The sequence below is a fragment of the Osmia bicornis genome, chromosome 16 (assembly GCF_907164935.1).
Source record: "Osmia bicornis bicornis chromosome 16, iOsmBic2.1, whole genome shotgun sequence".
NCBI lineage: Eukaryota > Metazoa > Arthropoda > Insecta > Hymenoptera > Megachilidae > Osmia > Osmia bicornis.
Genome location: NC_060231.1, coordinates 1,310,392 through 1,333,321, shown reverse-complemented (window position 1 = coordinate 1,333,321; position 22,930 = coordinate 1,310,392). Strand labels below are relative to the sequence as shown.

General features: G+C 37.1%; 3 protein-coding genes across 3 annotated transcripts; all 3 read right to left on the bottom strand.

The window, feature by feature from the left end:
• Positions 1–1,598: 1,598 nt before the first annotated feature.
• LOC123988609 lies at positions 1,599–4,302 on the bottom strand. Its single transcript, XM_046289295.1, has one exon. It carries the CDS (start codon positions 4,300–4,302, stop codon positions 2,293–2,295), a length of 2,010 nt encoding a protein of 669 aa, XP_046145251.1. The 3' UTR covers positions 1,599–2,292.
• Positions 4,303–8,506: 4,204 nt separating this feature from the next.
• LOC123988608 lies at positions 8,507–9,742 on the bottom strand. Its single transcript, XM_046289294.1, has one exon. It carries the CDS (start codon positions 9,740–9,742, stop codon positions 8,507–8,509), a length of 1,236 nt encoding a protein of 411 aa, XP_046145250.1.
• Positions 9,743–19,891: 10,149 nt separating this feature from the next.
• Positions 19,892–22,599, bottom strand: LOC123988607. The gene is made up of 4 exons (XM_046289293.1): positions 22,591–22,599; positions 22,433–22,487; positions 21,689–22,374; positions 19,892–20,074 (listed from the first exon to the last, which is right to left on the bottom strand). Exons 1-4 carry the CDS (start codon positions 22,597–22,599, stop codon positions 19,892–19,894), a joined length of 933 nt encoding a protein of 310 aa, XP_046145249.1.
• Positions 22,600–22,930: the final 331 nt, after the last annotated feature.

The following is a 22,930-nucleotide window of genomic DNA, read 5'->3' as shown; positions in this document are numbered from 1 at the left end:
CGGTGGATTCGGCATTTCGTTAGCGATGAATTTAGACATTCCTTCGAAAACGTTCCTTTGTTCGAAATTTGCCGTTGTCGCTAGGCAGTTCTTAGAATTTCGGATACAATAGTGTTTATTGCTTTAAACGACCCTTGATTTTCGAACGGCGGTCGAACGTTCGCGACGTTAGACTTTGTAAGGGTTCTCATTCATCTTAGTTTTATCGTTTAAATACATATTCTTCCATCCATTCCTTTCACACTATCATTCGATCAGGTAATAATGATCCTGGTTGGACCGGCTGACGCTTTGTGCAATATGAGAGAGAGAAAGAGTTTTCTTAACAAAGAAGTTATTACGGATTTCCCGTTTCTACGCAGTTACCAAGGGAAATTCCCGGAATGCGAAGCACTGGCTAACTGCGTAGCGCTGGTGTTATGCTTACGTCTCTCTCTCTCTCGAGCTAACCCGAGTTTTTGTGCGTGGTATTAAGGGCACAGACTCCTTCGAGGCCTCCTCTGAATCGATGTAAGCGCCATTGGAAAGAATCGGGCAATCGTGAAAACACATAATTCAGAAATTCGACATTTGACGATGCGACATCTAACGTCATTATGCAGAATAAGAAACGAAAGTGAGGTGGCGTAGTTGTCGAATCACATCATTTTAGAGATTCTTTCGCGGTGTTGCCACATCTGAGACAATCCTGACCATCTAGCGAAATGAATTCGCTCGAGCCGAGCGAGATTTTGATTCCAGGCGGACATAGAAAAGGACAGCGCGATAGAAAGAGAAGGAGTACATATCATGAATGAAACAACGTAGGGCCGATCGGCGGAAATGGATATGTCACACGCCACGACAGATTCGATGAGACTCTGTAATACACGTAACGTACGCGACTATAAAACTTATACGAATAAAAACTACCTGGCATTAATAATTTCAGAAAAGGAATGAACAATAAAGACATGTAAATTGATCTATATGTACAATATTTATTTATTCAAATATAATAATTTCAGAATAGGACAGAAAATAAACACATATAAATTAATCTATATATACAATATTTATTCATTCCAATATAATCAATAAATATAAACAATGATTGGCCGCCCGCCGTCCGCTTAGGCCTCTTCCTTCTCCGCGGCGTCTGCATCATCGGAAATTGTTTTTATCTGAAATACAATAATGAATGTTTTATAAAAAGAAAAAGCAATCGTAGGAATTCAGTGGCTACTATTGTAGACATAATTTCCATTTCACGAAAAATCTAATTCCGCCACATTTATTACATAGAAGAATCAACACTTGTACTTACTTCCGACGTCGACGGCCTCGAATTCTCCTTTCTCTTTTCTTTTCCTTACACCTCTCTCTCCTGTTTCTTCTATCCTCTTTCTTTTTGATTTCCTCTTTCTTTTCTTCCTCTTCTTCCTTGTCCATCTGTGAAGAAAGTAACTTATGTATAGATAACGTAATATTAATTATGTAAGATTATACTTGCCGATTATACGTGATCAGGCAGCATATTTGCAGTCCATTTGTCCTGGTAACGCTATCTTCAATATACCTATGTATAATTGTTTAATTTTTTTCGAGAAGAGGAAAATGCTGTCTTTAATTTCTCAACGACAAAAATGTTCATGCAAAGATGAACAAAGATGAATGAAGATAAATATTGAAAAATGGAAAAGTTAATGGAAATAGATGATTAAATAAATTCCTTTTAACGTTTTTTGTCGGATTTTACTCACATTTAGATATGTTGTAGTTTTTAGTAATATATAAACGTATCTCGAAGAAGTCGAAGGTGCTTCCGAATATTTTTTATAATTATAGGAATGAAAACTACAGGACATTAATAATTTCAAGAATGGAATAAGAAAAAAATTATTTCAGTTGAAAAAATACATTTGCAGTTGTACGCTCGCTTCGCTCCAAAAAACCTCTTCTCGGGAATCCATTCTTCGAAAAGCTGTAACAAATTTTTTAAACAAAACAAAGAAATATATTATGGCGTCGCGTAACTCACGAGATCGTATGATCCGCGAGTACAATTGCGATTTCGTGCAATTGTGAACCACCAACAGAGTCAGTGGTACTGCACCTTACAGTGCAGTGCGACGCCGGACAGTAGCAGTATTTTTTATTACTGTCCGCATAAGACCTTTTTTGATTTTTGAAAGGTCACTATTTTGAAATGTGTATACCGGCGTCGAACAACTCGCGAGATCGTATGATCCACGAGTACAATTGCTATTTCGTGCAATTGTGAACCACCAACAGAGTCAGTGGTACTGCACTTTACAGTGCAGTGCGACGCCGGACAGTAGCAGTATTCGTGCTACTTTCTGAGAGAGACCTTTTACGCTTTTCTAAGCTTGCTCTTTCCTCTGTTATAAATTGAGGCTCCCGAATGGGCATTCCTCTATTGTACCGGCTATCTATTAATTCCGGTAACATGCACAATAAATAAAATTGAATTAATTTTGGCTCCATATTGTTTTGCCAGAAGTTATCGTCTCTATCGACTCTAATGTACTTTAACCCTTTTCGGGTCCAAATACAAAATAAGCAATATTTTCTACCTGTGACATGTAATTGTCCTTGTATTTGGTAGTAATAGTAGTGGTTCCTGTTCAGTGCATTTCCTTCTGCGTCTGCAAATATACGCCGAATAACTGCAACACTTTTGATTGCCTCCTCCGGCAATAAATTCTCCGCCGTTTTCGGACATTTGATTTCAACAATGCCCTCTTCGTTTATAAGTCCATCTGGCGAAGCTCCTACGAACGGGATGGCACTATCAATAAATAATCCACATTCTTTAATTTGAACACCAATGCACACACTTAGTTCCTCACGTGCGAATTTTTCGCATTCCTGTCCATATTGTACGGCAGGTGCACTAATCAGTCGTGGATACACTAACGACTTCACTGCATTTCCACAGAGCGTACCAATTCGACGACGGCATATTCTTCCAAAATTAGAGGCCGTCAATAATTTTGATTTGTAATTCAACCATCTCGGATTTTTCGCTTGACCGATGGTTTCTTCTTCAATGGCATCTCTTCTATTTTGCCAATTCTGTAACATTTCCATATGTTTTTTTTGCTCTAATTCATAAATGTTGTTAGCCATATCCGGCTTTTCAGCGTTTGGTCCGTAATTGGAATCCTTTTCACAACGGAATTGTTTCCGCACGTGCTTTGTAATTTTTTTTTCCTTTCTCTTTTCACTGTTTTTCTCATTTTCTTTCCTCCTTCTATTTTCTATTTTGCGTAAAATAACGGGCGGTTTCTTGTTCATCGCCGTATTCAGACGCGACAACATTTGTTTTGTGTTATACTGTAGGACAGCAGCAGCACATCTTCCCGTGTAAGATCCCCTCTCTCCGAAATTCAATCTTTTTCCTCCTGTATATTTTGCGATGATTCCGTTGAAACTTTCAACGGCATTATTGTTGCTGTTATACAGCAAACTCTCAGCATGCGCCAACAGAGGTCGAAGTATTTCTTTGATGTGTTCGTACACTCCCATCTTCATCAATTCGGGAACAATGTTCTTTTCATCTTTTTTACTCGTTCCATCGCAGAAGTATTGTAGTTTGGAACAATCTGCGTGTTCACCAAAAACGTGGCTAGGAACATTGTGTATGTCGGTATACAAATTTTTAATTTTCTCAGCGGTTGTTACTTGCTGACTGTATCTGTACTCTGCGGCTTTTACTATGTCCGCACGCATTCGCCGAATGCTGCTTTCAACGATTCTTCTCAATGGACCAGGTGTTGTCATCTTTACAACTTCTTTCATTTTTCTGCAAAAGTTGCGCAACAAATGATTCGTGCATTCAATTTTTTTTACACGAATCTGTGCTTTATATGGATCTGCATCTATAATTTTTTTATAAACGCTGCTGTCCCCATCAGCAATCAGTGTGGAATAAATCAGTCCACGTTTTTCTACGCTGGTCTTGAAGCCTTCGACTATAGCGTCACTTTCCATAGCCGTTGATGCTTGCCTTGCGCGCCAATTTTTGAAACAGATGTGCTTTCGTGGCTCTTCTTTCTTTTTCGCAGCACATCGACAAATCCTGCACACCTTGTTTATCACACCGATAAATAAAACTTTCTTCGTGTGATATCCAATTATAACGCCGACTACAGACGCGGAATCGTACGTTCCAGTCCGGTATGATCGTTTCATCCAGCTTCCATCGGCCACAACGGGGATATGAGGGATTCCACATCCGGAAACAATATCGCCTCGTTCAATGGCCAAGCGTTTTTCTTCCTCTGCCGCTGTTACCATCTCTTCTTCTGCAGCAACAATTAATGTTTTCACTATTTTATCGTGATGTTTTCTAAATTATTTCTTCGACATGGAAGGTATGTTCATCGCTGCAAGGAACTCCTCCATTTGGGCATAACTGCCTCCATTCACAATTGTTCCAGCAACGGCACGCTGGTTTGTTTCCATGTGATTGCTTTCATCAGGTTCACTGTGGATTTCACCTGTATATTTGCACATATCGCACATTACACTGAGGGTGGTCCTCAGGCCCGACCGTTTCATGCCGGTTATTTTCAGATGTCTAATTCCACAGTCTTCCCTGTTTTTGGCATGATCACCTATTTTTTGCAATTCGGCAAAGATGTGCTGCATGTCCACGATACTCAAGCCACTTGGTAGACAGAATTGTTCTTCAGGCTCGTTCGTTACAGTTTTTTCTATGATCAATTCTTCATTTTCGGAAGTTGTACCTTCTATAAACAATTCTTCCGTCGTTTCTTTAAACATTTCTGTACACTTTGCCGGTTCTGTTTCATCATCCAATGGCAAGTAAATTTTCTCGGGTGTGTATTTTTGTCCATGGGATGTTGACGGTTCTGAAAGATTCTGAAGGGCTAAACGCCGTCTTCTTTCGCGACATGCTCTTTTTTTTGAATATCTTTTCGCACTAATTGGTAATTTTGGCCGACGACTTTTATTTTTTATCAAACACTGATCTTCATACTGATTTCGCATATCTTCAACCATGACAATATTTTCAGTATCACTCATTGTCACTATCTCACAACAATATTCACCTCTCACTTCACTTCACACTTTCAAAGCTTTGAAATAAATTCAAGGATGCAATCTATTCCTTGCTTCGAATGCAACTATCGCGAAAACTATCGCGAAGACGTAAAACACAGTACCGAGAAACATCGGGTACCGTGGTGGGGAGTGTTTCTAAGGACCACGGAAAATAAAGAACAATGACGTCGATATTTATTACAAAAACAAAGTTTTGAAGTTGTATTCATTTATAATATAATTTGAGATTGTAAGAAAAAATTATAACATGAAAATAAAAATTCAATATGTAAAATTAGAAATTAGAAATTAGGAAAGGGACTTATAAAGAAGTCAGTGGCCACGGTCCTGATCCCCACCACCATGCGAGTGCTTTCAGCAGCCATGACAAAAGACAGTCAAGCTTCAACATGGCTGGAAGTAAGGTGCGTATAATCGGCAAGTTGAATATTATATCATTAATGTTACGTTATTTGTATATAAATTACTTTCTTCACAGATGGATGTAGACAAAGAAGAAGAAAAGAAGGAAGTAGCAGAAGGAAAAGAAGAAATAGACAAGAAACAAGAAGGAAAAACCGAAGAAAAAGTCGAAAAGAAAGAGGAGGTTAAAAAGGGAGAGGAGGAAAAGGTTTCGCTTTCACAAGTAAGTAAAAACGCGATTTTTGTATGTAATAAATGTCGCACAATTAGATTCACGTGAAACGGAAATCATTTCTACAATAGTAGCAGATGAATTTCCACGATTGTTTTTTGTTTTCTAATAATGTCACAATTCTAATACAATTCATTATTATATTTCAGATGAAAAAAATAATCAAAAAGATGATGTACGGAGGACGTCACGGCGGCCGCTGCGGAGGCAGAGGTGGATGTTGGGGTGGCCGTCGTGGCGGAAGAGGAGGACGCCGGGGCGGCAGAAGAGGCGGCGGGCGTCCTGTAGTGTTCAACATTGATTAATTTTCTTTCATAAATTTTTTACTTTATTATAATTTTTTATTCAAATAAATATTGCATTACATATACTCAATTATTACATATCTGTTTATTTCTTATTCCCTTTGTAGCAAATCTTCGGCGAATAATCGCGACGAACCCGCGGGCGAGAATATTCGCGAAAGTCAAAACCGATGTTCCGTGCGACAAAACACAGTCCGTCTCGCCAAGTCATCGGTATCGTCATCTTCCTTTCTCACTCGCACTCGCACGTATTACGCCGTCCGCGCGATCAGCTGTTACCGGCGAGCATCGGCCGCTGATTCTTTGTTTTGTATTTATAGACGCGTTTAGAATTAATGTAACTGTAATGTATAAGTGTAGTGTAAGAGTTAGTCAATAAATTAGTTTTAAGCGAAAGTGTTGACATTATTAATGTCCTGTAGTTTTGATTCCAATAACTTTTGTGGTCGCGTACGTTATGTGTATTATTTCGTTCTTACTGCCTCTCTTTCGTTAGCGCTGTCCTTTTGTATGCCCGACAGGAATCAAAATCTCGTCAGTAAATGATAGATACATTAATAGGAATACAAACAGCACATTTATATCGCCTTCTATGTCTTTTTGCATATAGAATATGCGAAATATTACAAAATGTGCAAGTTTTATAATTCATTTATCTGGCATATCTCTGTAATTTCATTGATAAAAAAACATGATTATAGATATGAATAAAAAAGATTTATTGTTGCACACATTAATATATGTATTGTTTTATTCTCAGACTTCTTTTTCGGCTCGAGCCGATTCATTGTGCTGATGGTTAAAATTGTAACAGGTGTGAACAGCGTAACAGAAGTCTTCATACGTTGCGGCAACTATGCCTTACTTGTGGGTACATTCGCGTAGCCGTTTGTGATGTCAAATTAGAATTTACATTTATCGACTGATTTCTGTTTTTATCGACCCTGATGATAACGTGGTCAAATATACCATCAATGCCTCTGACGGAAAATCAGTGAACTATTCTTACGTCTATTTGACGTCTGATGCGTGCAAATTGTAAATTTCGTTTTACGTCTTCCAGAAGTGATAAATTGTGAAAAATCGAATTTCAGTGACATTGTGCTAGTTCAAGGAAGGGTGGTCTGGTGTGCTGTGGGTGTAAAAACCATTAAATCGTCCAATATTTGCTAACATGCAGCCGAACGCAGCATTCGGCAGCCATGTTGTTTGCTTACAACAGCGTCTGTCTCAATCTTACAGTGTCGAAAATACCATTTTTCTCAACGTATGGTGTTTATTAGCGTTGAAACGGACCAGACCACCCTGTGGTGAAGTCTACCCGTGGGTGCTGTACCCTCGAAAATTTCATTTGTGCAATTATCGAGACGAAAAACGAAATCTACGAAATCGAGTGTCTCTCTCACGCATGGCGTATACGTGCATGCTTTTCGTTGATTGTGTGAGTGCACGCATACAGGTCATGGCACAAGGAGTCTGTGCCCTTAACTGTATTGTATCACTATGGTTGGCGACGATAGTTTCAAGGAGGGTCACGTAAACTATTGTAAAGAAGGAAACAGAAATGACCTTTCCTCGTGTACCTCGCATGAGAAATTCTCGGAACCCAAGGGCTTGACAAGGTACACGATTCCAGGGTAGAGTAGAATAAAGAAGAGAAAGCGATAGAAGAAGTCAAAAGTAGAAAAGAATTAAACTCAAACTCTTCCTTGTACACCCCTGCATGAGAAATCCTCGGAACCTCGAAAGGCTTGACAAGTATGTACAAGGTAGAGGAGGAATGAAAAGATTGGCGGTAAAGTGAAACACCCACCTCACGACCCTTACATGAGAAATCCTCGGAAGCCAAAAGGGCTTGATAAGGGACGCAAGGCGGATAAATTTCAAATTTTCCGCCGGGGCGTAACAATACAATTTACAAAAATTAAATAAATGTGAAAAAGTGAAGGAGTAATAAAGGAATATAAGAGGTATATCATGAAAATACGTATACAATAAACATATCATTTATTAATTATTTTTATTTAAAGGGAAGTACAATGTGTCTTCGTCTATGATATTAAAGTCCATTGGATGATAATGACAAGGCGTAGTCCAAGGGTTAAGCTTTTTCCGGGCTTCTTCTCTATATCCTTTCAACTTGTGTAAGTTCCTTGCAGCAGGTTGACAGGAATGTAGATTATTACCAAAAAAAAGAAAAGTAATTAGTATTTCTCTTGTTAAAAAAGTTCGACTGAATGATCACAATCTTTGTACTAGTTATATGGGAATTGTACTTACCAAAATTTGGAATAGAAGTTTCTTCTTTCTCTTCGATGCATCCATTCATCCCATATAAATTGATTTAAGCAGGTGAACAGGAACGTAGATTATTACCGGAAAAAAGGTTCGAGTGAATGATCACAATTTTTGTATCAGTTGTATGAAAATCGTACTTACCAAAATTGGAATGAAAGTCTTCTATGTATCTGTATTAGTCGCTAACATCAGTATCAGACATGTCCACATCACTGCCAATGGTAGGCATTTCCAGAGTATCTTGGGAGAAGCGATCCATATCCATGAGCTTCTGCTCAATGCCGATGGTGTGGCGTATACAATTTTTCCACATCTCCGATATTACTCCTTCAATCTTTTCCGTTAACAGTTGTTTTACCTGTGGCATATTATATTCAGCATTCCTGGATTTAACGTAATTCTTCACTGATGCCCACGCAAGCTCAATGGGGTTGAGTTCGCAGTGGTACGGCGGCAGGCGTAAAATTGTTTTATTATGCTCTCTGGCATATTCATCGACCACGTATTTTTGTTCGGATTGCACTGAGCGTGCCATTTGGAGCAATGTGCTCCTGGTACAAGTATCAGGCACATGATGGCCTTTTGATATAAGCCACTCCTTTAATTGCTGTTTTCTCCACGTCGATGACGGTCTCATCTCTAATTTTCGGCTGTGGTATGGCGCATTGTCCATAATCACCACAACATTTTCTTTTAATAAGGGCTCGATCGTGCAAAACCACTCGGAGAACGTATCTCCGTTCATTTCGTCGTGGTAATCTGCTGTGTTGGGCTTCGATTCAAAACACAGCAGTCCCCCAGGTAAAAAACCATCGGCTGACCCAATGCGTAGCACGATAAGCCTTTTCCCCCTTCCTGTGGGAGCTGGTGCACCAGTAGACAGTCCTTGCCGCCTCGCGTCTTGTACCGATACCACATTTAAGTTCCTCCAGACTTTGTTTTGACAATCGCCAGTATTTACCCATGTCTCATCCAAATAATATATGGGCCGTTCCTCTTCTCTATACTGGCGAATTGTACGAATATATTGCTCCCTCAAGTTGAGTGTGTAAGGCTGCTCCAGTACAGCACAATTATTCTTCATTCGGCCGGTGTACCTAAAATTCAAAGATTTTAGGATCCTGTACAATGTGGTATGGCTGAATTTTGGGAAACTCCCATCAGCAGTTACGGCTGCCAGCAGCGACTTGATGGTCGGAAGCTCCTTTCGTTCCCAAAATTGGTGGACCTTTAAACGAAGGAGTGCTTTCTGAACCATCGTCATCTTCTCTAAGGTGGACAATCGCACTTTCTTCTTGCAAGGAGAAGTGACGGTCCCCGTCGCCTTGTACTGCGACAGCGTTCGCTGAATGGTAGATGATCCAATTCCTGTTTTTTCGCACAAACACCGGATAACGTCCATGTAACGCATATCTGGGTTTGTACGTTTCAGGTCCTTGTGCAGGTTCACTATGATCTGTCTTTGACCTGAACGGACAATCTAAAAAACGATAATGCAAAGTACGAATTATAGAATGTTCACCAAATATAAGAACACATTTATTTAATCATTTGCACGTATTTATATAAAGCTTATTGCTTACCTTTGCGAAATGCTGGGATGTCTTTCCATTTCTTATAAATAACCAAATCTAAATATAACAATTTAACTCAAAGAAATTAATGTAAGCTATACTACAATAATAATAAATACTATATTATAAGATAAATTATCAGATCCAAAATACAAACAAAATCCTTTAAATGAATAAAGAAGGTTTTAACTTGCTCGGCACCGAACTGTTGCTTGTTTCGAGGCAGAAGCAGGTATGCTGTTAGGTTTGACTTTGTTCTCGAAATAGGACGGGTGGCAACGGCAACATGTCATAAAATAATCGGCTAAACAGCGCTGTTATTTTGTGAACAAGGATAGAATATAGCATGCCCTCTCATTCTTGCGCTACTTCGCTTATTTCGAAACAGAGACCGCTTGCTTATTTCGAGGCAATTAAAAGTCGTCCTTACATTTCCGATCTCTAAGACGGATGTGACGTAGGTTTACTTGTAACATATAAGGAAAATATATATGTCATCGTAATTATCCAATAATTATATTGTATTTTCATGTACCTACCTTTTGTATTCTTTTATTTTGTACAGCTCCGTAGTATTTTCCTAAATACTTACAACAGACTTTAAGTTACTAATATTACATTTCACTTATTAGACCTTACAATGGATCGAAAAGAAGAAAAGAAAACTAGCGTGGAATTTACATTATTGCAGAAACATAATTCGACTATTGTAACAATTATTCATAAAAAATAAAACAAAAAACGAAAATAAAAAATAAATTTAGGCAGAACTTTCGAAAACGTTCATGTCCCGAATTAATAGAAATTTTGAAAATAGATTTTTTTCGGATAGACAGGATGTCTATGAGTAGGATTACTAACTGCTGGGGGGTGGAGACATGTTTTGTTTATATATATTTGCCCACTTTTTTTCTCTTCGTAAGACGGAAAATAAGGAAATGACAAAGAACCTTATGCGCCCTATCATGGATCCTTCCACACTTGGTGTTTGGCAGCACCACATACACCAGGCGCGAGACGTAACGAACCTGTGCAAAATTCAATGTAAAAAAGAATGGTGCCTTATTTTTCATTCTGGTTGTTCAACTTAAGATCTTCTCATATAAGAACAAATAACTGATTCCCGTAAACCCCTTAAGGGGGTAGACACAGCACGTGACGTCACCGATTCGGGACGTCGGTATTACAGTAGTTTTTGCGTTGGGCCTGGTGGAGCCACTTGCGTGTTTTGTTACGAACTTGAAAGGTTTAATTCTCAGCTAGCGTGCGCGCAACACGATCTAGGAAGGCAACAGCGCCTCAAGTATTTTTACAAACACATTCAAACGCTCATCTCGCCAGAGGCATCGCCACGATCCGCCTGAAGAACGAAAGCGAAACATTGGCGCGCGTTTAGAGTGAGATGTACGGTGATCATGCTATCCTTCTTTCAACCCAAATGATAGAATTGTCCCGCTCCGATAAATTCTGACTGACCAAACGCGTGGATTTTATATAGCACACCGTAGCACTCCTCGCTGCTGAAAAATATATGCCTGCTCTGAAGAACCGAAGGAACGGGCAATCTGAGAATTATTTTTAGAAGTTATTAACTTTTTTAAATAAATGTTTTTTAAATAATAAAAGTATACAGGATACGTCATGCAATTGGGACGGGTTATATCTTGAATTTGGTAAGAGATAGGAAAAAGCTGTTTATGTAAAAGTTCAATGGTATGATATTGTCTATTTTTCTGTGATTTCATTTTCTTCGTGAATGCAACGATGCACTCCAAAAATTCAAATCCATTTTTTTTTTTGGTAAATATTTAGAATAAGGGAGCCACCTCCGATTTCGATCACCTTGAAATATGTTGTCAAGGTCGTCATTCTGAACAACTTTTTCCTATACATATAATAGTCGGACTCTTTTAGTTTTCGAGATATTTGAGAAAATAGTTATCTTAAGGCTACATAAATTTTCGACAGCATTTTGCGTTCAATAGAGTGCCTTGTGTGTATATATACATATATCTTATTTATGTTTCTTACTAAAGTCGTTGACTCAATGTCCAAAGTTATCAGTGAACTTGACATTTAGCATTAGACTGTACTACTAATGCCGATTATAGGGCGAAGCCCCCCAAAACAATAGAGGGGATCCTAGTTGCAATTTATTCACTCTTGGAAATATTGATAGTAAAGCGCGTTATTCTTTCAAATATCTCGAAAAGTAAAAGAGTCCGACTATTATATGTATAGGAAAAAGTTGTTCAGAATGACGACCTTGACAACATATTTCGAGGTGATCGAAATCGGAGGTGGCTCCCTTATTCTAAATATTTACCAATGGAGGGACCTCGCGTCTATACAGTAAAAGCTGAATACAGTAAAACCTGGATAAATTCGACCAACATCGACCCAGTGGTTGCATTTACCTAAGCGAGGTGTCGAATCTCGGGTTACACGCGACGACGACCAGCCAAGCGTGAACGTAGAAAGGGATAGACAGTGGCGGAAAGAGAGAGGTCCGATGATCAAAGGAAAGAGCCGAAACGTATCGGTGTGACTAATAGTAATTGAATCAAAAAACTTTTTTATTTTTGACTTTTTTTTAGTGAAACTTTTACTAGCGCATTGGTGAAATTTTTCCGATTAAAATGATACCAAATACGATATAGTTTGAATGGGGCTAGGTTTGTTATGGGGCGCTGTGAAAAATCCAGGCTGGCGGCAGTCAAATCTTAGCGAAAAGGGACAATCTCCACATTCAGAATGAGAGAAGGACAGCATGACTGTAGTGCGTCTCACTTAGCGTTCCGGCGATGTTGCCTTTTTCGCTTGCCTTCGCAGCACAGTTCCAGTGACGTAATCAAGCTAACGCTTGATTCTGACTCCGATTCCAAATCGGCAGCCTTTCTACTTAGACGCCACCTTATAACTACTAGCTGAACTAAATTTGGCACGTGACTTGCTCTGTATTATCCAGATAATGGCGGAACTCGTCTGTGAGAATGCAATCGCGACTTTTCGCTTTTCGTCCTTATATGAGAATATTTGAGGCTGGGTGAGGGCTCATTCGAAAGAGAAAGGTTCAATGCAGCACGCTCTGGTCATCGTTTGAGTCACAAAACTGTTTTAGTGACCTAAAAATACCTTTGATTCTGCGGATGTATTTTCTCGATTTTTCCTCTACTTTGGACACTCATATTATTAGATATTAACAAAATATCGTTCAATCATGACCAGAGCGTGCTGCATTGAACCTTTCTCTTTCGAATGAGCCCTCACCCAGCCTCAAATACTCTCATATAAGGACGAAAAGCGAAAAGTCCCGGAGCCCTTTTTAGGCCCATTTTTGCCGGTAATGTCACCTCGCTGCATTACCCGTGTCTACCACCTTAAAGGAATGGATTTGGAAAGAAATCTTAGACAATAATAAAATTGCTAAAAAACATTTTATTACACAAAAGAATACTTTGCGCTGAACAAAAATCATAATTCACAAATTTCTGATCACCCGATATACAGCCTGTCCAGCGTGGCTCACGACATACAGTCGTACGGCGCTTGCGCGTTACCTTGGTAGCGTAGCCTGGCAGAACCAATCAGAGCCAACATGCACAGACGAGACCAAAATTCGTTCATCGGTACTAGTACTCTCTCGTGAAAAATACTATATTTACTCGTTAAATCGTATACTAAATACATTTCAACCTTTTCGGAGGCGGCGCGAAATTAAAAACTTTCTTCTACCAGGAAGATCCTACTTCAGGCGTCAGCAACCTATCAAATCGTTATTGGCAGCATCGTATATTCGGGTATTATTAATTTTGCGCCGCCTCCGAAAAGGTTGAAATGTATTTAGTATACTATTTAATGAGTAAATAGGTTTTATTAATAGCTGTTGGGTATTTGTATAAATGAATAGAAATTATTTCATACTTTTTAGTGCATTTCGAAGTCGGTTGTATTTTTGGTTAAACTTCGTCTTGGGGGACAAAAAATTAACGGGTCCAAAATATGTGTCCTTGTAATTTTTGATCTGAAAAGTCCGAAAATGCAAGTTAAATGTCCAGGAAACCAATAGTTCAAAAGATACGAGTATATAAAAATGTGTGTACTTGGCGTACTTTAACAGATCAGTACGATGCGATATTGACTCTTACCCGCGTCCAATCCTTTGTTTGGACTCTATTTGTTGGGTGTGAGTACCATCAGTTCCTATCAAATCCGAGGGGATATTGTTTATAAAAAAAAAACTTAACCTTAGGTATACCGGGTTTAGGCCACCACTTATACAGTAAAACTTGGATATATGCTACAAACATTGGGACCCAGGCGTTGCATATATCCAGTCGAGGTGTCGAATCACGGGTTACACGCGACGAGCAGCCAAGCGTGAACGTAGAAAAGGACAGACAGTGGTGGAAAGAGAGAGGTCCGGTGATCAAAGGAAAGAGCCGAAACGTATCGGTGTGACTAATACTAATTCAACTATAAAACTTTTTTATTTTTGACTTTTTTTTACTGAAACTTTTACTAACGCATTGGTGAAATTTTTCTGATTAAAATGATACCAAACACGATATAGTTTGAATTATAATTACTTGCTAAAATTGATGTTAAAAGTTGGCGAAAAGCAAAGGAGGATTGGAAATGAAAACCGGTTGCGGCGTCGACTCGGGTTTCAAACGTTGCATATATCCAAGCGAGGTGTCGATTCTGGGCATTTAAACGTTGCATATATCCAAGCGAGGTGTCGATTCTGGGCATTTAAACGTTGCAAATATCCAAGCGAGGTGTCGATTCTGGGCATTTAATGTTGCATATATCCAAGCGAGGTGTCGATTCTGCGTCCGTACAAATCGTTTGTACCGTGCCGCGTTACCTATTCAACGTTCGTACACAACATGCGACATGTTGCATGTGCGTGTTTCATGTATCTTTGGTGTACGGCCTGCCTTATACATATGTAGCCAAATTATATCGTGTTTGGTACCATTTTAATCAGAAAAATCTCACAAATGCATTAGTAAAAGTTTCATTAAAAGTTAAAAATAAAAAAGTTTTATCGTTCAATTAGTATTAGTCACACCGATATTACGGTCGGATCATATTACACGGTTCCCTCGTCGAGCGGCTCGGTTCGGGTTAGGGGGATCCCCCCAAGTGGAGGGGATAGCGATGTTGCATATATCCAGACAAACTTTTGTTGCATATATCCAGGTTTTACTGTAATAAAATTTTTATATGTAATCGATACCCCCTAAAAATCTGAACTCGCCTCTCCTCGAAAATGTGAACCTTCATCATTTAAAAATTTTAGGATTTCAAAACTTCAGAATTTGAACATTCCAAATTTCTGAGCTTCTAAAATTCTGAGATTTAAAAATTTTAAGATTTCAAAATGTAAAAATTTCAGAATTCAAAAGTTCTGAGATTTCAGACTTTCTAAATTCCAGAACTTAAAAACTTCAAAACACAAAAATTCCAGATCCTAAATAAATTTATGTCATCTTTGCTGAAACTTTACGTAAATACACGTATTTAGTTACTGCACACATTTACTGTAAATTTTTATATTTTTACGGTGATAAATATCACCTTATATCTTAAACATATTACAGGAAGACGATAAAACGGGGAATTAATATTCTGCCAATCCTCTTTTAAAACATCTTTTCCATGATCCTTAGATTATATCATTAAATCGATTTTAAATTTTATTATAAAATGAAATGATTATTCGTCCAAATAATAATCTAAATTATAGTCAGAAGAAAAAGTATCAACAGCGCATGTTCAGCGACCGTTAAACGTGTTTGCCCTTAGGTAATCGCAGGTGCGCGTGCAAAAACTCGCACACAATCGAAGATACGACTTGACGATGGCAATTATTTCAACGAGCGAATCGCCCCCCAAAAGTCCGCTTGCGTCGTTCAAAATCTAAAGTTTCTACCACCACCGTTGCGTCGCATCGCTGAGCTGAACCCCCTCCATGATACACGGGCCCTTCGTCGTCCATCGTCATTACAGAATCATTCCGAATAGAACGGTCGACGGGTTCAGATATGTTATATTATATTGACTTGTGCGTCGCTTTGTCTAGAAAAATTAACTTGCGGTAACTTGTGTGTAAACGTGCGTTTCGCAGATTAACCTCTACCTAGTTATTCAGTGTTACTAACTAACTTTTTGTAATTATACTTTGAAATTGTATTAATTTCGGTTGTCGGTTTTTTTCTGTAGCTGCTTGTGCGCGTATCGAGACAAGTTCTGAAGTTGCGAATTCGGTGCCCGTTTTTCGCGAAGAAGGCTTCATTGAAGAATCATCGTTTTTGGTCGACGTTATTTTATGTGGAAACGAAAACTGCAAGCAGATCGAACCTGAAGAACGTTACTGCTCTCCACCAGCATGGGCATCTTCGAATTCTGGTAAGTGATACAGTTTCTATTTTTTGTGACGTATCTTTGAATGAAAATTTTCATTCTGCGTTTAATAATGACTGGCGTCGGCAAAAACGAATCAAGTGAAGGGGCATTTTCCACGGTACATAGAAAATAAACCAATTTCAAGTTCCTTTTTCTCAGAATTTATCTTAGGCATCAACTTCAAATTACTAGAGCATCTAGTGTATCATACTAGATGCGTATTTGAGCTACAGGGAATATTGAAATACGGAATAGAAATAGTATACAAGCGTATAAATGTGTGGATTTTTTTGTACTCTTACCTAAAAGATGCTGCTGGTCTTATTGTAAGCCGAATTTCAGAAAAATCTTTTCCTAAAATACGTGTTACCCTTAGTAGTAAAAGCCCACAAAATTGTAACTAGATCAGTCGAATAATTGCTGAGAAAAAGGGACACGAGTACAGGAAAATGTGTAATTTTATATAGGAAGTATTTTTCTGAACTTTTATCTCTGTCAATAATTCACGCGTCAGGCTCAACTTTGTAAACAATTCTCAAAAATTGTTTTAATTGTAAATTCGGATTCCGAATATTGTTTATTATTAAATAAAGAAATAAAAGAATTCGATTTTTGGAACCCCAAAATGCCCTGGTGACCTGAGACTATAAAACTTTCGTAGGTCCCCATAGTTGGTAAATTAAGTTCGAAAATTGCAATTAATTCAGAATATGTACTGTACGGCATTGATAATTTCTCGCATTTAAGACTGTAGTAGAGGGTTCTTTCCAGAAATGGAAAATTACCGAGCGTCGATGATACGGAAACATCGAAAGGATTCGCATTTTAATAATTTAATGATTTGAAAAGTTTAAAAAAAGAGGATTTATTTTTTTGGCAATTGGATTCAAAATTTGCAAAATTATAGTTATAGGTTATAGTCATAGTTACAGATTTATAGATTTTAAACTTAGAAAATTGTTTAATCATGAAAAATCATTAAATCATCATATAATGATATAAAAATTTTAAAAAGGGGATATATTTTTTAGCAAATGGATAAAAAATTTATAAAATTACAGTAGATTTGATTGTTTGAAATTTTGTAAATTATTATATAATAATGGCGGTAAATAAGCATTAATTCTTCCCACACAAGATTTTTATCAGCGTCGGATTAAGGAGAAATCTAAGAGGGACTAAATAAACTAAATTATCATTTATAAATTTTCATTCTGATTTATTATCTGCAGATGTTTCAATTCGTATTCCTAGTTTATTTACCTCTGTCTCAGGTACGCAGAAATATTTGCTCGGGTAAAGGAGGTTGCTAAGTGGAAAAACTTGAGAAGTTCGATTTTTAATCTACCATTTACTATGTTACAAAATATTGAAGAATATTTTCCTTGCTGTTGCCCCTTCTTTATGTTATTTAATTTGATTTAACGCTATCTAGAATAAATTTCAATTCCTGAACCATGTTTATCAATCACTCGGGCCCAAGAAATCTTAATTCGGTTCTGCTTCTTATTGAAAATATCAACATATGTTAATACATTTATGAACATTATATCTGATGAGATAATCCCGATTGGAATGTCCGTTACAACTTTGGATTGTTCCAAGCTGTTCTAAGTACGGCAAAAACGGCCTCAGTATTTACATTCCTTTCCTCGAACTCGAGCCATCTAAATCGATGTCTAAACAATATTTCCACACAGATTTTCTTGTATATTTATTGGCGTGTTTATTCGGTGGGTAACTGACACCTGACACCACGACCGTTGCTCTGTCGAGGTTATCCTTTTCTATTTCGCAGTAACGGCTCTCGGAATAACCCCTCAAGGTGATCGAATGTGCGTTATACCAAATTCGAATCTAACGACAATTTATTATATTTTATATATTTATTGTATGATTCCTGGAAAATATCAACATCATCCATGCAATAAAGATACGATGAAAGCGAAACGCTCGGGACCGAACTACAATACCGAACAAAAGTATTAGCATAATCCGGATTTCTATGTAACATCCGGTAAATCTACAGAATTACGGCTTCTGTGAAAACGATAGTTTTTAAATCAGGTTTTGGTCAAAATATACTCTAATATTTGTAGAAAGATAAGTGTAAGTGGCGCATGCAAAAATAAAAAACAATAAATAATAAACAATTATCGAATTTGTTTGATATTAATTTTTATATTAATTAATTAATTTGTATACAAAAATAATAAATAATTAACTATTATCGAATTTTTATTTGAGAATTTATCAAAATAGAGTATTTGTTTACATCTGGAATTGTCCATGAAGAAGCCTTAGAAACTTCTTCTTTTGTAAGAACAAATTTTTTATTCCGTAACTTTAAATGTTAATAACTTTTCATTTTATGAATTTTTTGCGATGCGCAGTCATATAATAGTTATTTATAAGTAAATATATTGTTAAAAAAGATAAAAAATAACAGAAAGACTGTTTTTCGCAGAAGCCGTAATTTTGTAGATTTACCTAACATCCTGTGTAAATTTTTTAAATATACGATTTATTATTCAATTCTTTTTGCTGCACTTCGTTTTAGGCGACCAAACATTTTTGGTTAAAATAAAATAATTTTTAACAAAAAATACAATCGACTTCGAAATGCACTAAAAAGTATGAAATAATTTCTACTTCATTTATACAAATACCCAACAGCTATTAATAAAACCTATATGTAGTATTTTTCACGAGAGAGTACGAGTGTTTCGCGTAGCTCGACTGAGCTCAGAAAGTTCCCCCACCATGATTTACTTCCATTGCGATCCGCCATATACGCGGTGGACAAAATATACTAATATAGGAACGGCAGAGGTAATGAATCTTTATAACGATAGGCCAGAATCAAAGTAAAAATGTTATAAGTAAAAGTCGCGGGTAAAACGTTTGAAGTCAGTAATTTAAAAAATAATCAACCCGAATCTAAATGTAAGTAGCTATAAGTAGTACAAAATCAAAATTAAACAGTGTATCATATTAAACTTTTTTTATACAATTTGCAAAAATTAAATAAATGTGAAAAAATGAAGGAGTAATAAAGGAATATAAGAGGTATATCATGAAAATACATGTACAATAAACATATCATTTATTAATTATTTTTATTTAAAGGGAAGTACAATGTGTCTTCGTCTATGATATTAAAGTCCATTGGATGATAATGACAAGGCGTAGTCCAAGGATTAAGCTTTTTCCGGGCTTCTTCTCTATATCCTTTCATCGTGTGTAAGTTCCTTGCAGCAGGTTGACAGGAATGTAGATTATTACCAAAAATAAGAAAAGTAATTAGTATTTCAGTTGTTAAAAAAGTTCGACTGAATGATCACAATCTTTGTACTAGTTATATGGAAATTGTACTCACCATAATTTGAAATAGAAGTTTCTTCTTTTTCTTCGATGCATCTATTCATCCCATATAAATTGATTTAAGCAGGTGAACAGGAACGTAGATTATTACCGGAAAAAAAGTTCGAGTGAATGATCACAATTTTTGTATTAGTTGTATGAAAATCGTACTTACCAAAATTGTAATGAAAGTCTTCTATGTATCAGTATCAGTCGCTAACATCAGTATCGGACATGTCCACATCACTGCCAATAGTAGGCATTTCCAGAGTATCTTGGGAGAAGCGATCCATATCCATGAGCTTCTGTTCAATGCCGATGGTGTGGTGTATACAATTTTTCCACATCTCCGATGTTACTCCTTCAATCTTTTCCGTTAACAGTTGTTTTACCTGTGGCATATTATATTCAGCATTCCTGGATTTAACGTAATTCTTCACTGATGCCCACGCAAGCTCAATGGGGTTGAGTTCGCAGTGGTACGGCGGCAGGGGTTATTATGCTCTCTGGCATATTCATCGACCACGTATTTTTTTTCTGTTTGCACTGAGCGTGCCGTTTGGAGTAATGTGCTCCTGGTACAAGTATCAGGCACATGATGGCCTTTTGATACAAGCCACTCCTTTAATTGCTGTTTTCTCCACGTCGCACAGTGGACCGAAGCATAGGAGGAGCCGGACATAGCATGTATCGCTCTTTGGAAATTATATTATAGTACTAAGAACTACATGATTATTCACATAAAATCAAAATACATGTATTTAATAATTTATTAACTTCTGTTTTTATTTATTTTTATAAACTTTTATTTATGTTTATTTTTATTGATTTTTTTTTAATCTTTAAATTTTTATTAATTCATATATTATACACATATTATTAAGTTACATTTTGAATATTTCATGTACGCAACAATCTGTAGTTTTCACAAGTATTAACACTTTGAACATCTGTCTTATCTAATATATACATTTGCGCGCATTTGTATTAGAGTAAAAGCTCTAAAGTTTCGGGCAGTAATTCTTGTTTTTTTGGATTAGTTACTTTTGGTCTTAAATTCGAAATAACGGGGTCAGATGTAATTAACAAATGATGTAGAACATCTTCATTTGTAGCTCTTCTGTTTATTTTCCGCGAATGACTCTTTCTATACTCTCTAAATTCTTTATTTCGTGCTTCACTAGCCTCTTCTGACAGATGACCAATCGGAATCGAAAAATGAGAAATTATTGCTTCTCCATGAATTAACAATTTATGTACGGTGGCAGACATGTAATACCACCCGTAGGTGTTAACAAATTGTTTGGCTGTTTCTAAAGCAAATATACTAAATTTTTTAGTATTTATCATTTCTGCAGTCAGATCGTACGAAATAGGAACCCCCATACAGAGCGTACCGCACCGCGCATGTACGCGCTCGCGTTTGTTTGCGTATGCTACTGCTGCCAAAGTGGCAGATGGTGGCAGCTGAAATAAGTTGTTTTGTGGAAAGAAATGTCCAATTGATAATTTAGAACAAGAAAAAATGTAACAACTCTCAAACATTCTCTTAAATGTTAATAAAAAGTTAAGATATTACTATGACTTTTAAGAAATTATGAAAATAATTGTTAAACATTGAACGTTATTGTTATCTATTTAAAACACATATTTTTCATAAATTAAACAAAGTGTTACAAAATGAAAAAAGTTTGATTGTATCATACATAAATTTAGAAGAAATATATCGCCTTGAAGTTTCATCACAAAATCGATGAAAATACATAACTGTCACAATACGATAATTATGATTATTTTAGATATAAATAGTAAGGGTATTTTAAAAATTACAATTGTTTGTTCTTAAAGTAATGTATTAAGTAACCAAATTAGCAATTAGAAACTTAATTAAAGAAAAAAAGTTTTTGTTCCTATGTCCGCATTTTAATACAGTTCGATCCACTGTGCGTCGATGACGGTCTCATCTCTAATTTTCGGCTGTGGTATGGCGCATTGTCCATAATCACCACAGCATTTTCTTTTAATAAGGGCTCGATCCGGCAAAACCACTCGAAGAACGTACCTCCGTTCATTTCGTCGTGGTAATCTGCTGTGTTGGTCTTCGATTCAAAACACAGCAGTCCCCCAGGTAAAAAACCATCGGCTGACCCAATGTGTAGCACGATAAGCCTTTTCCCCCTTCCTGTGGGAGCTGGTGCACCAGTAGACAGTCCTTGCCGCCTCGCGTCTTGCACCGATACCACATTGAAATCCCTCCAGACTTTGTTTTGACAATCGCCAGTATTTACCCATGTCTCATCCAAATAATATATGGGCCGTTCCTCTTCTCTATACTGGCAAATTGCACGAATATATTGCTCCCTCCAGTTGAGTATGTAAGGCTGCTCCAGCACCGCACAATTCTTCACTCGGTCGGTGTACCTAAAATTCAAAGATTTTAGGATCCTGTACAAGGTGATGTGGCTGAATTTTGGGAAACTTCCATCAGCATTTACGGCTGCCAGCAGCGACTTGATGGTCGGAAGCTCCTTTCGTTCCCAAAATTGGTGGACCTTTAAACGAAGGAGTGCTTTCTGATCCATCGTCATCTTTTCTAAGGTGGACAATCGCACTTTCTTCTTGCAAGGAGAAGTGACGGTCCCCGTCGCTTTGTACTGCGACAGCGTTCGCTGAATGGTAGATGATCCAATTCCTGTTTTTTTCGCACAAACACCGGATAACATCCATGTAACGCATATCCAGGTTTGTACTTTTCAGGTCCTTGTGCAGGTTCACTATGATCTGTCTTTGACCTGAATGGACAATCTAAAAAACGATAATGCAAAGTACGAATTACAGAATGTTCACCAAATATGAAAACACATTTATTTAATTATTTGCACGTATTTATATAAAGCTTATTGCTTACCTTTCCCATTGCATTTCTTGCAATTACTGTTGACGATCGCGAAATGCTGGGATGTCTTTCCATTTCTTATAAATAACCAAATCTAAATATAACAATTTAACTCAAAGAAATTAATGTAAATTATACTACAATAATAATAAATACTATATTATAAGATAAATTATCAGATACAAAATACAAACGAAATCCATTAAATGAATAAAGAAGGTTTTAACTTGCTCGGCACCGAACTGTTGCTTGTTTCGAGGCAGAAGCAGGTATACTATTAGGCTTGACTTTGTTCTCGAAATAGGACGGGTGGCAACATGTCATAAAATAATCGGCTAAACAGCGCTGATAT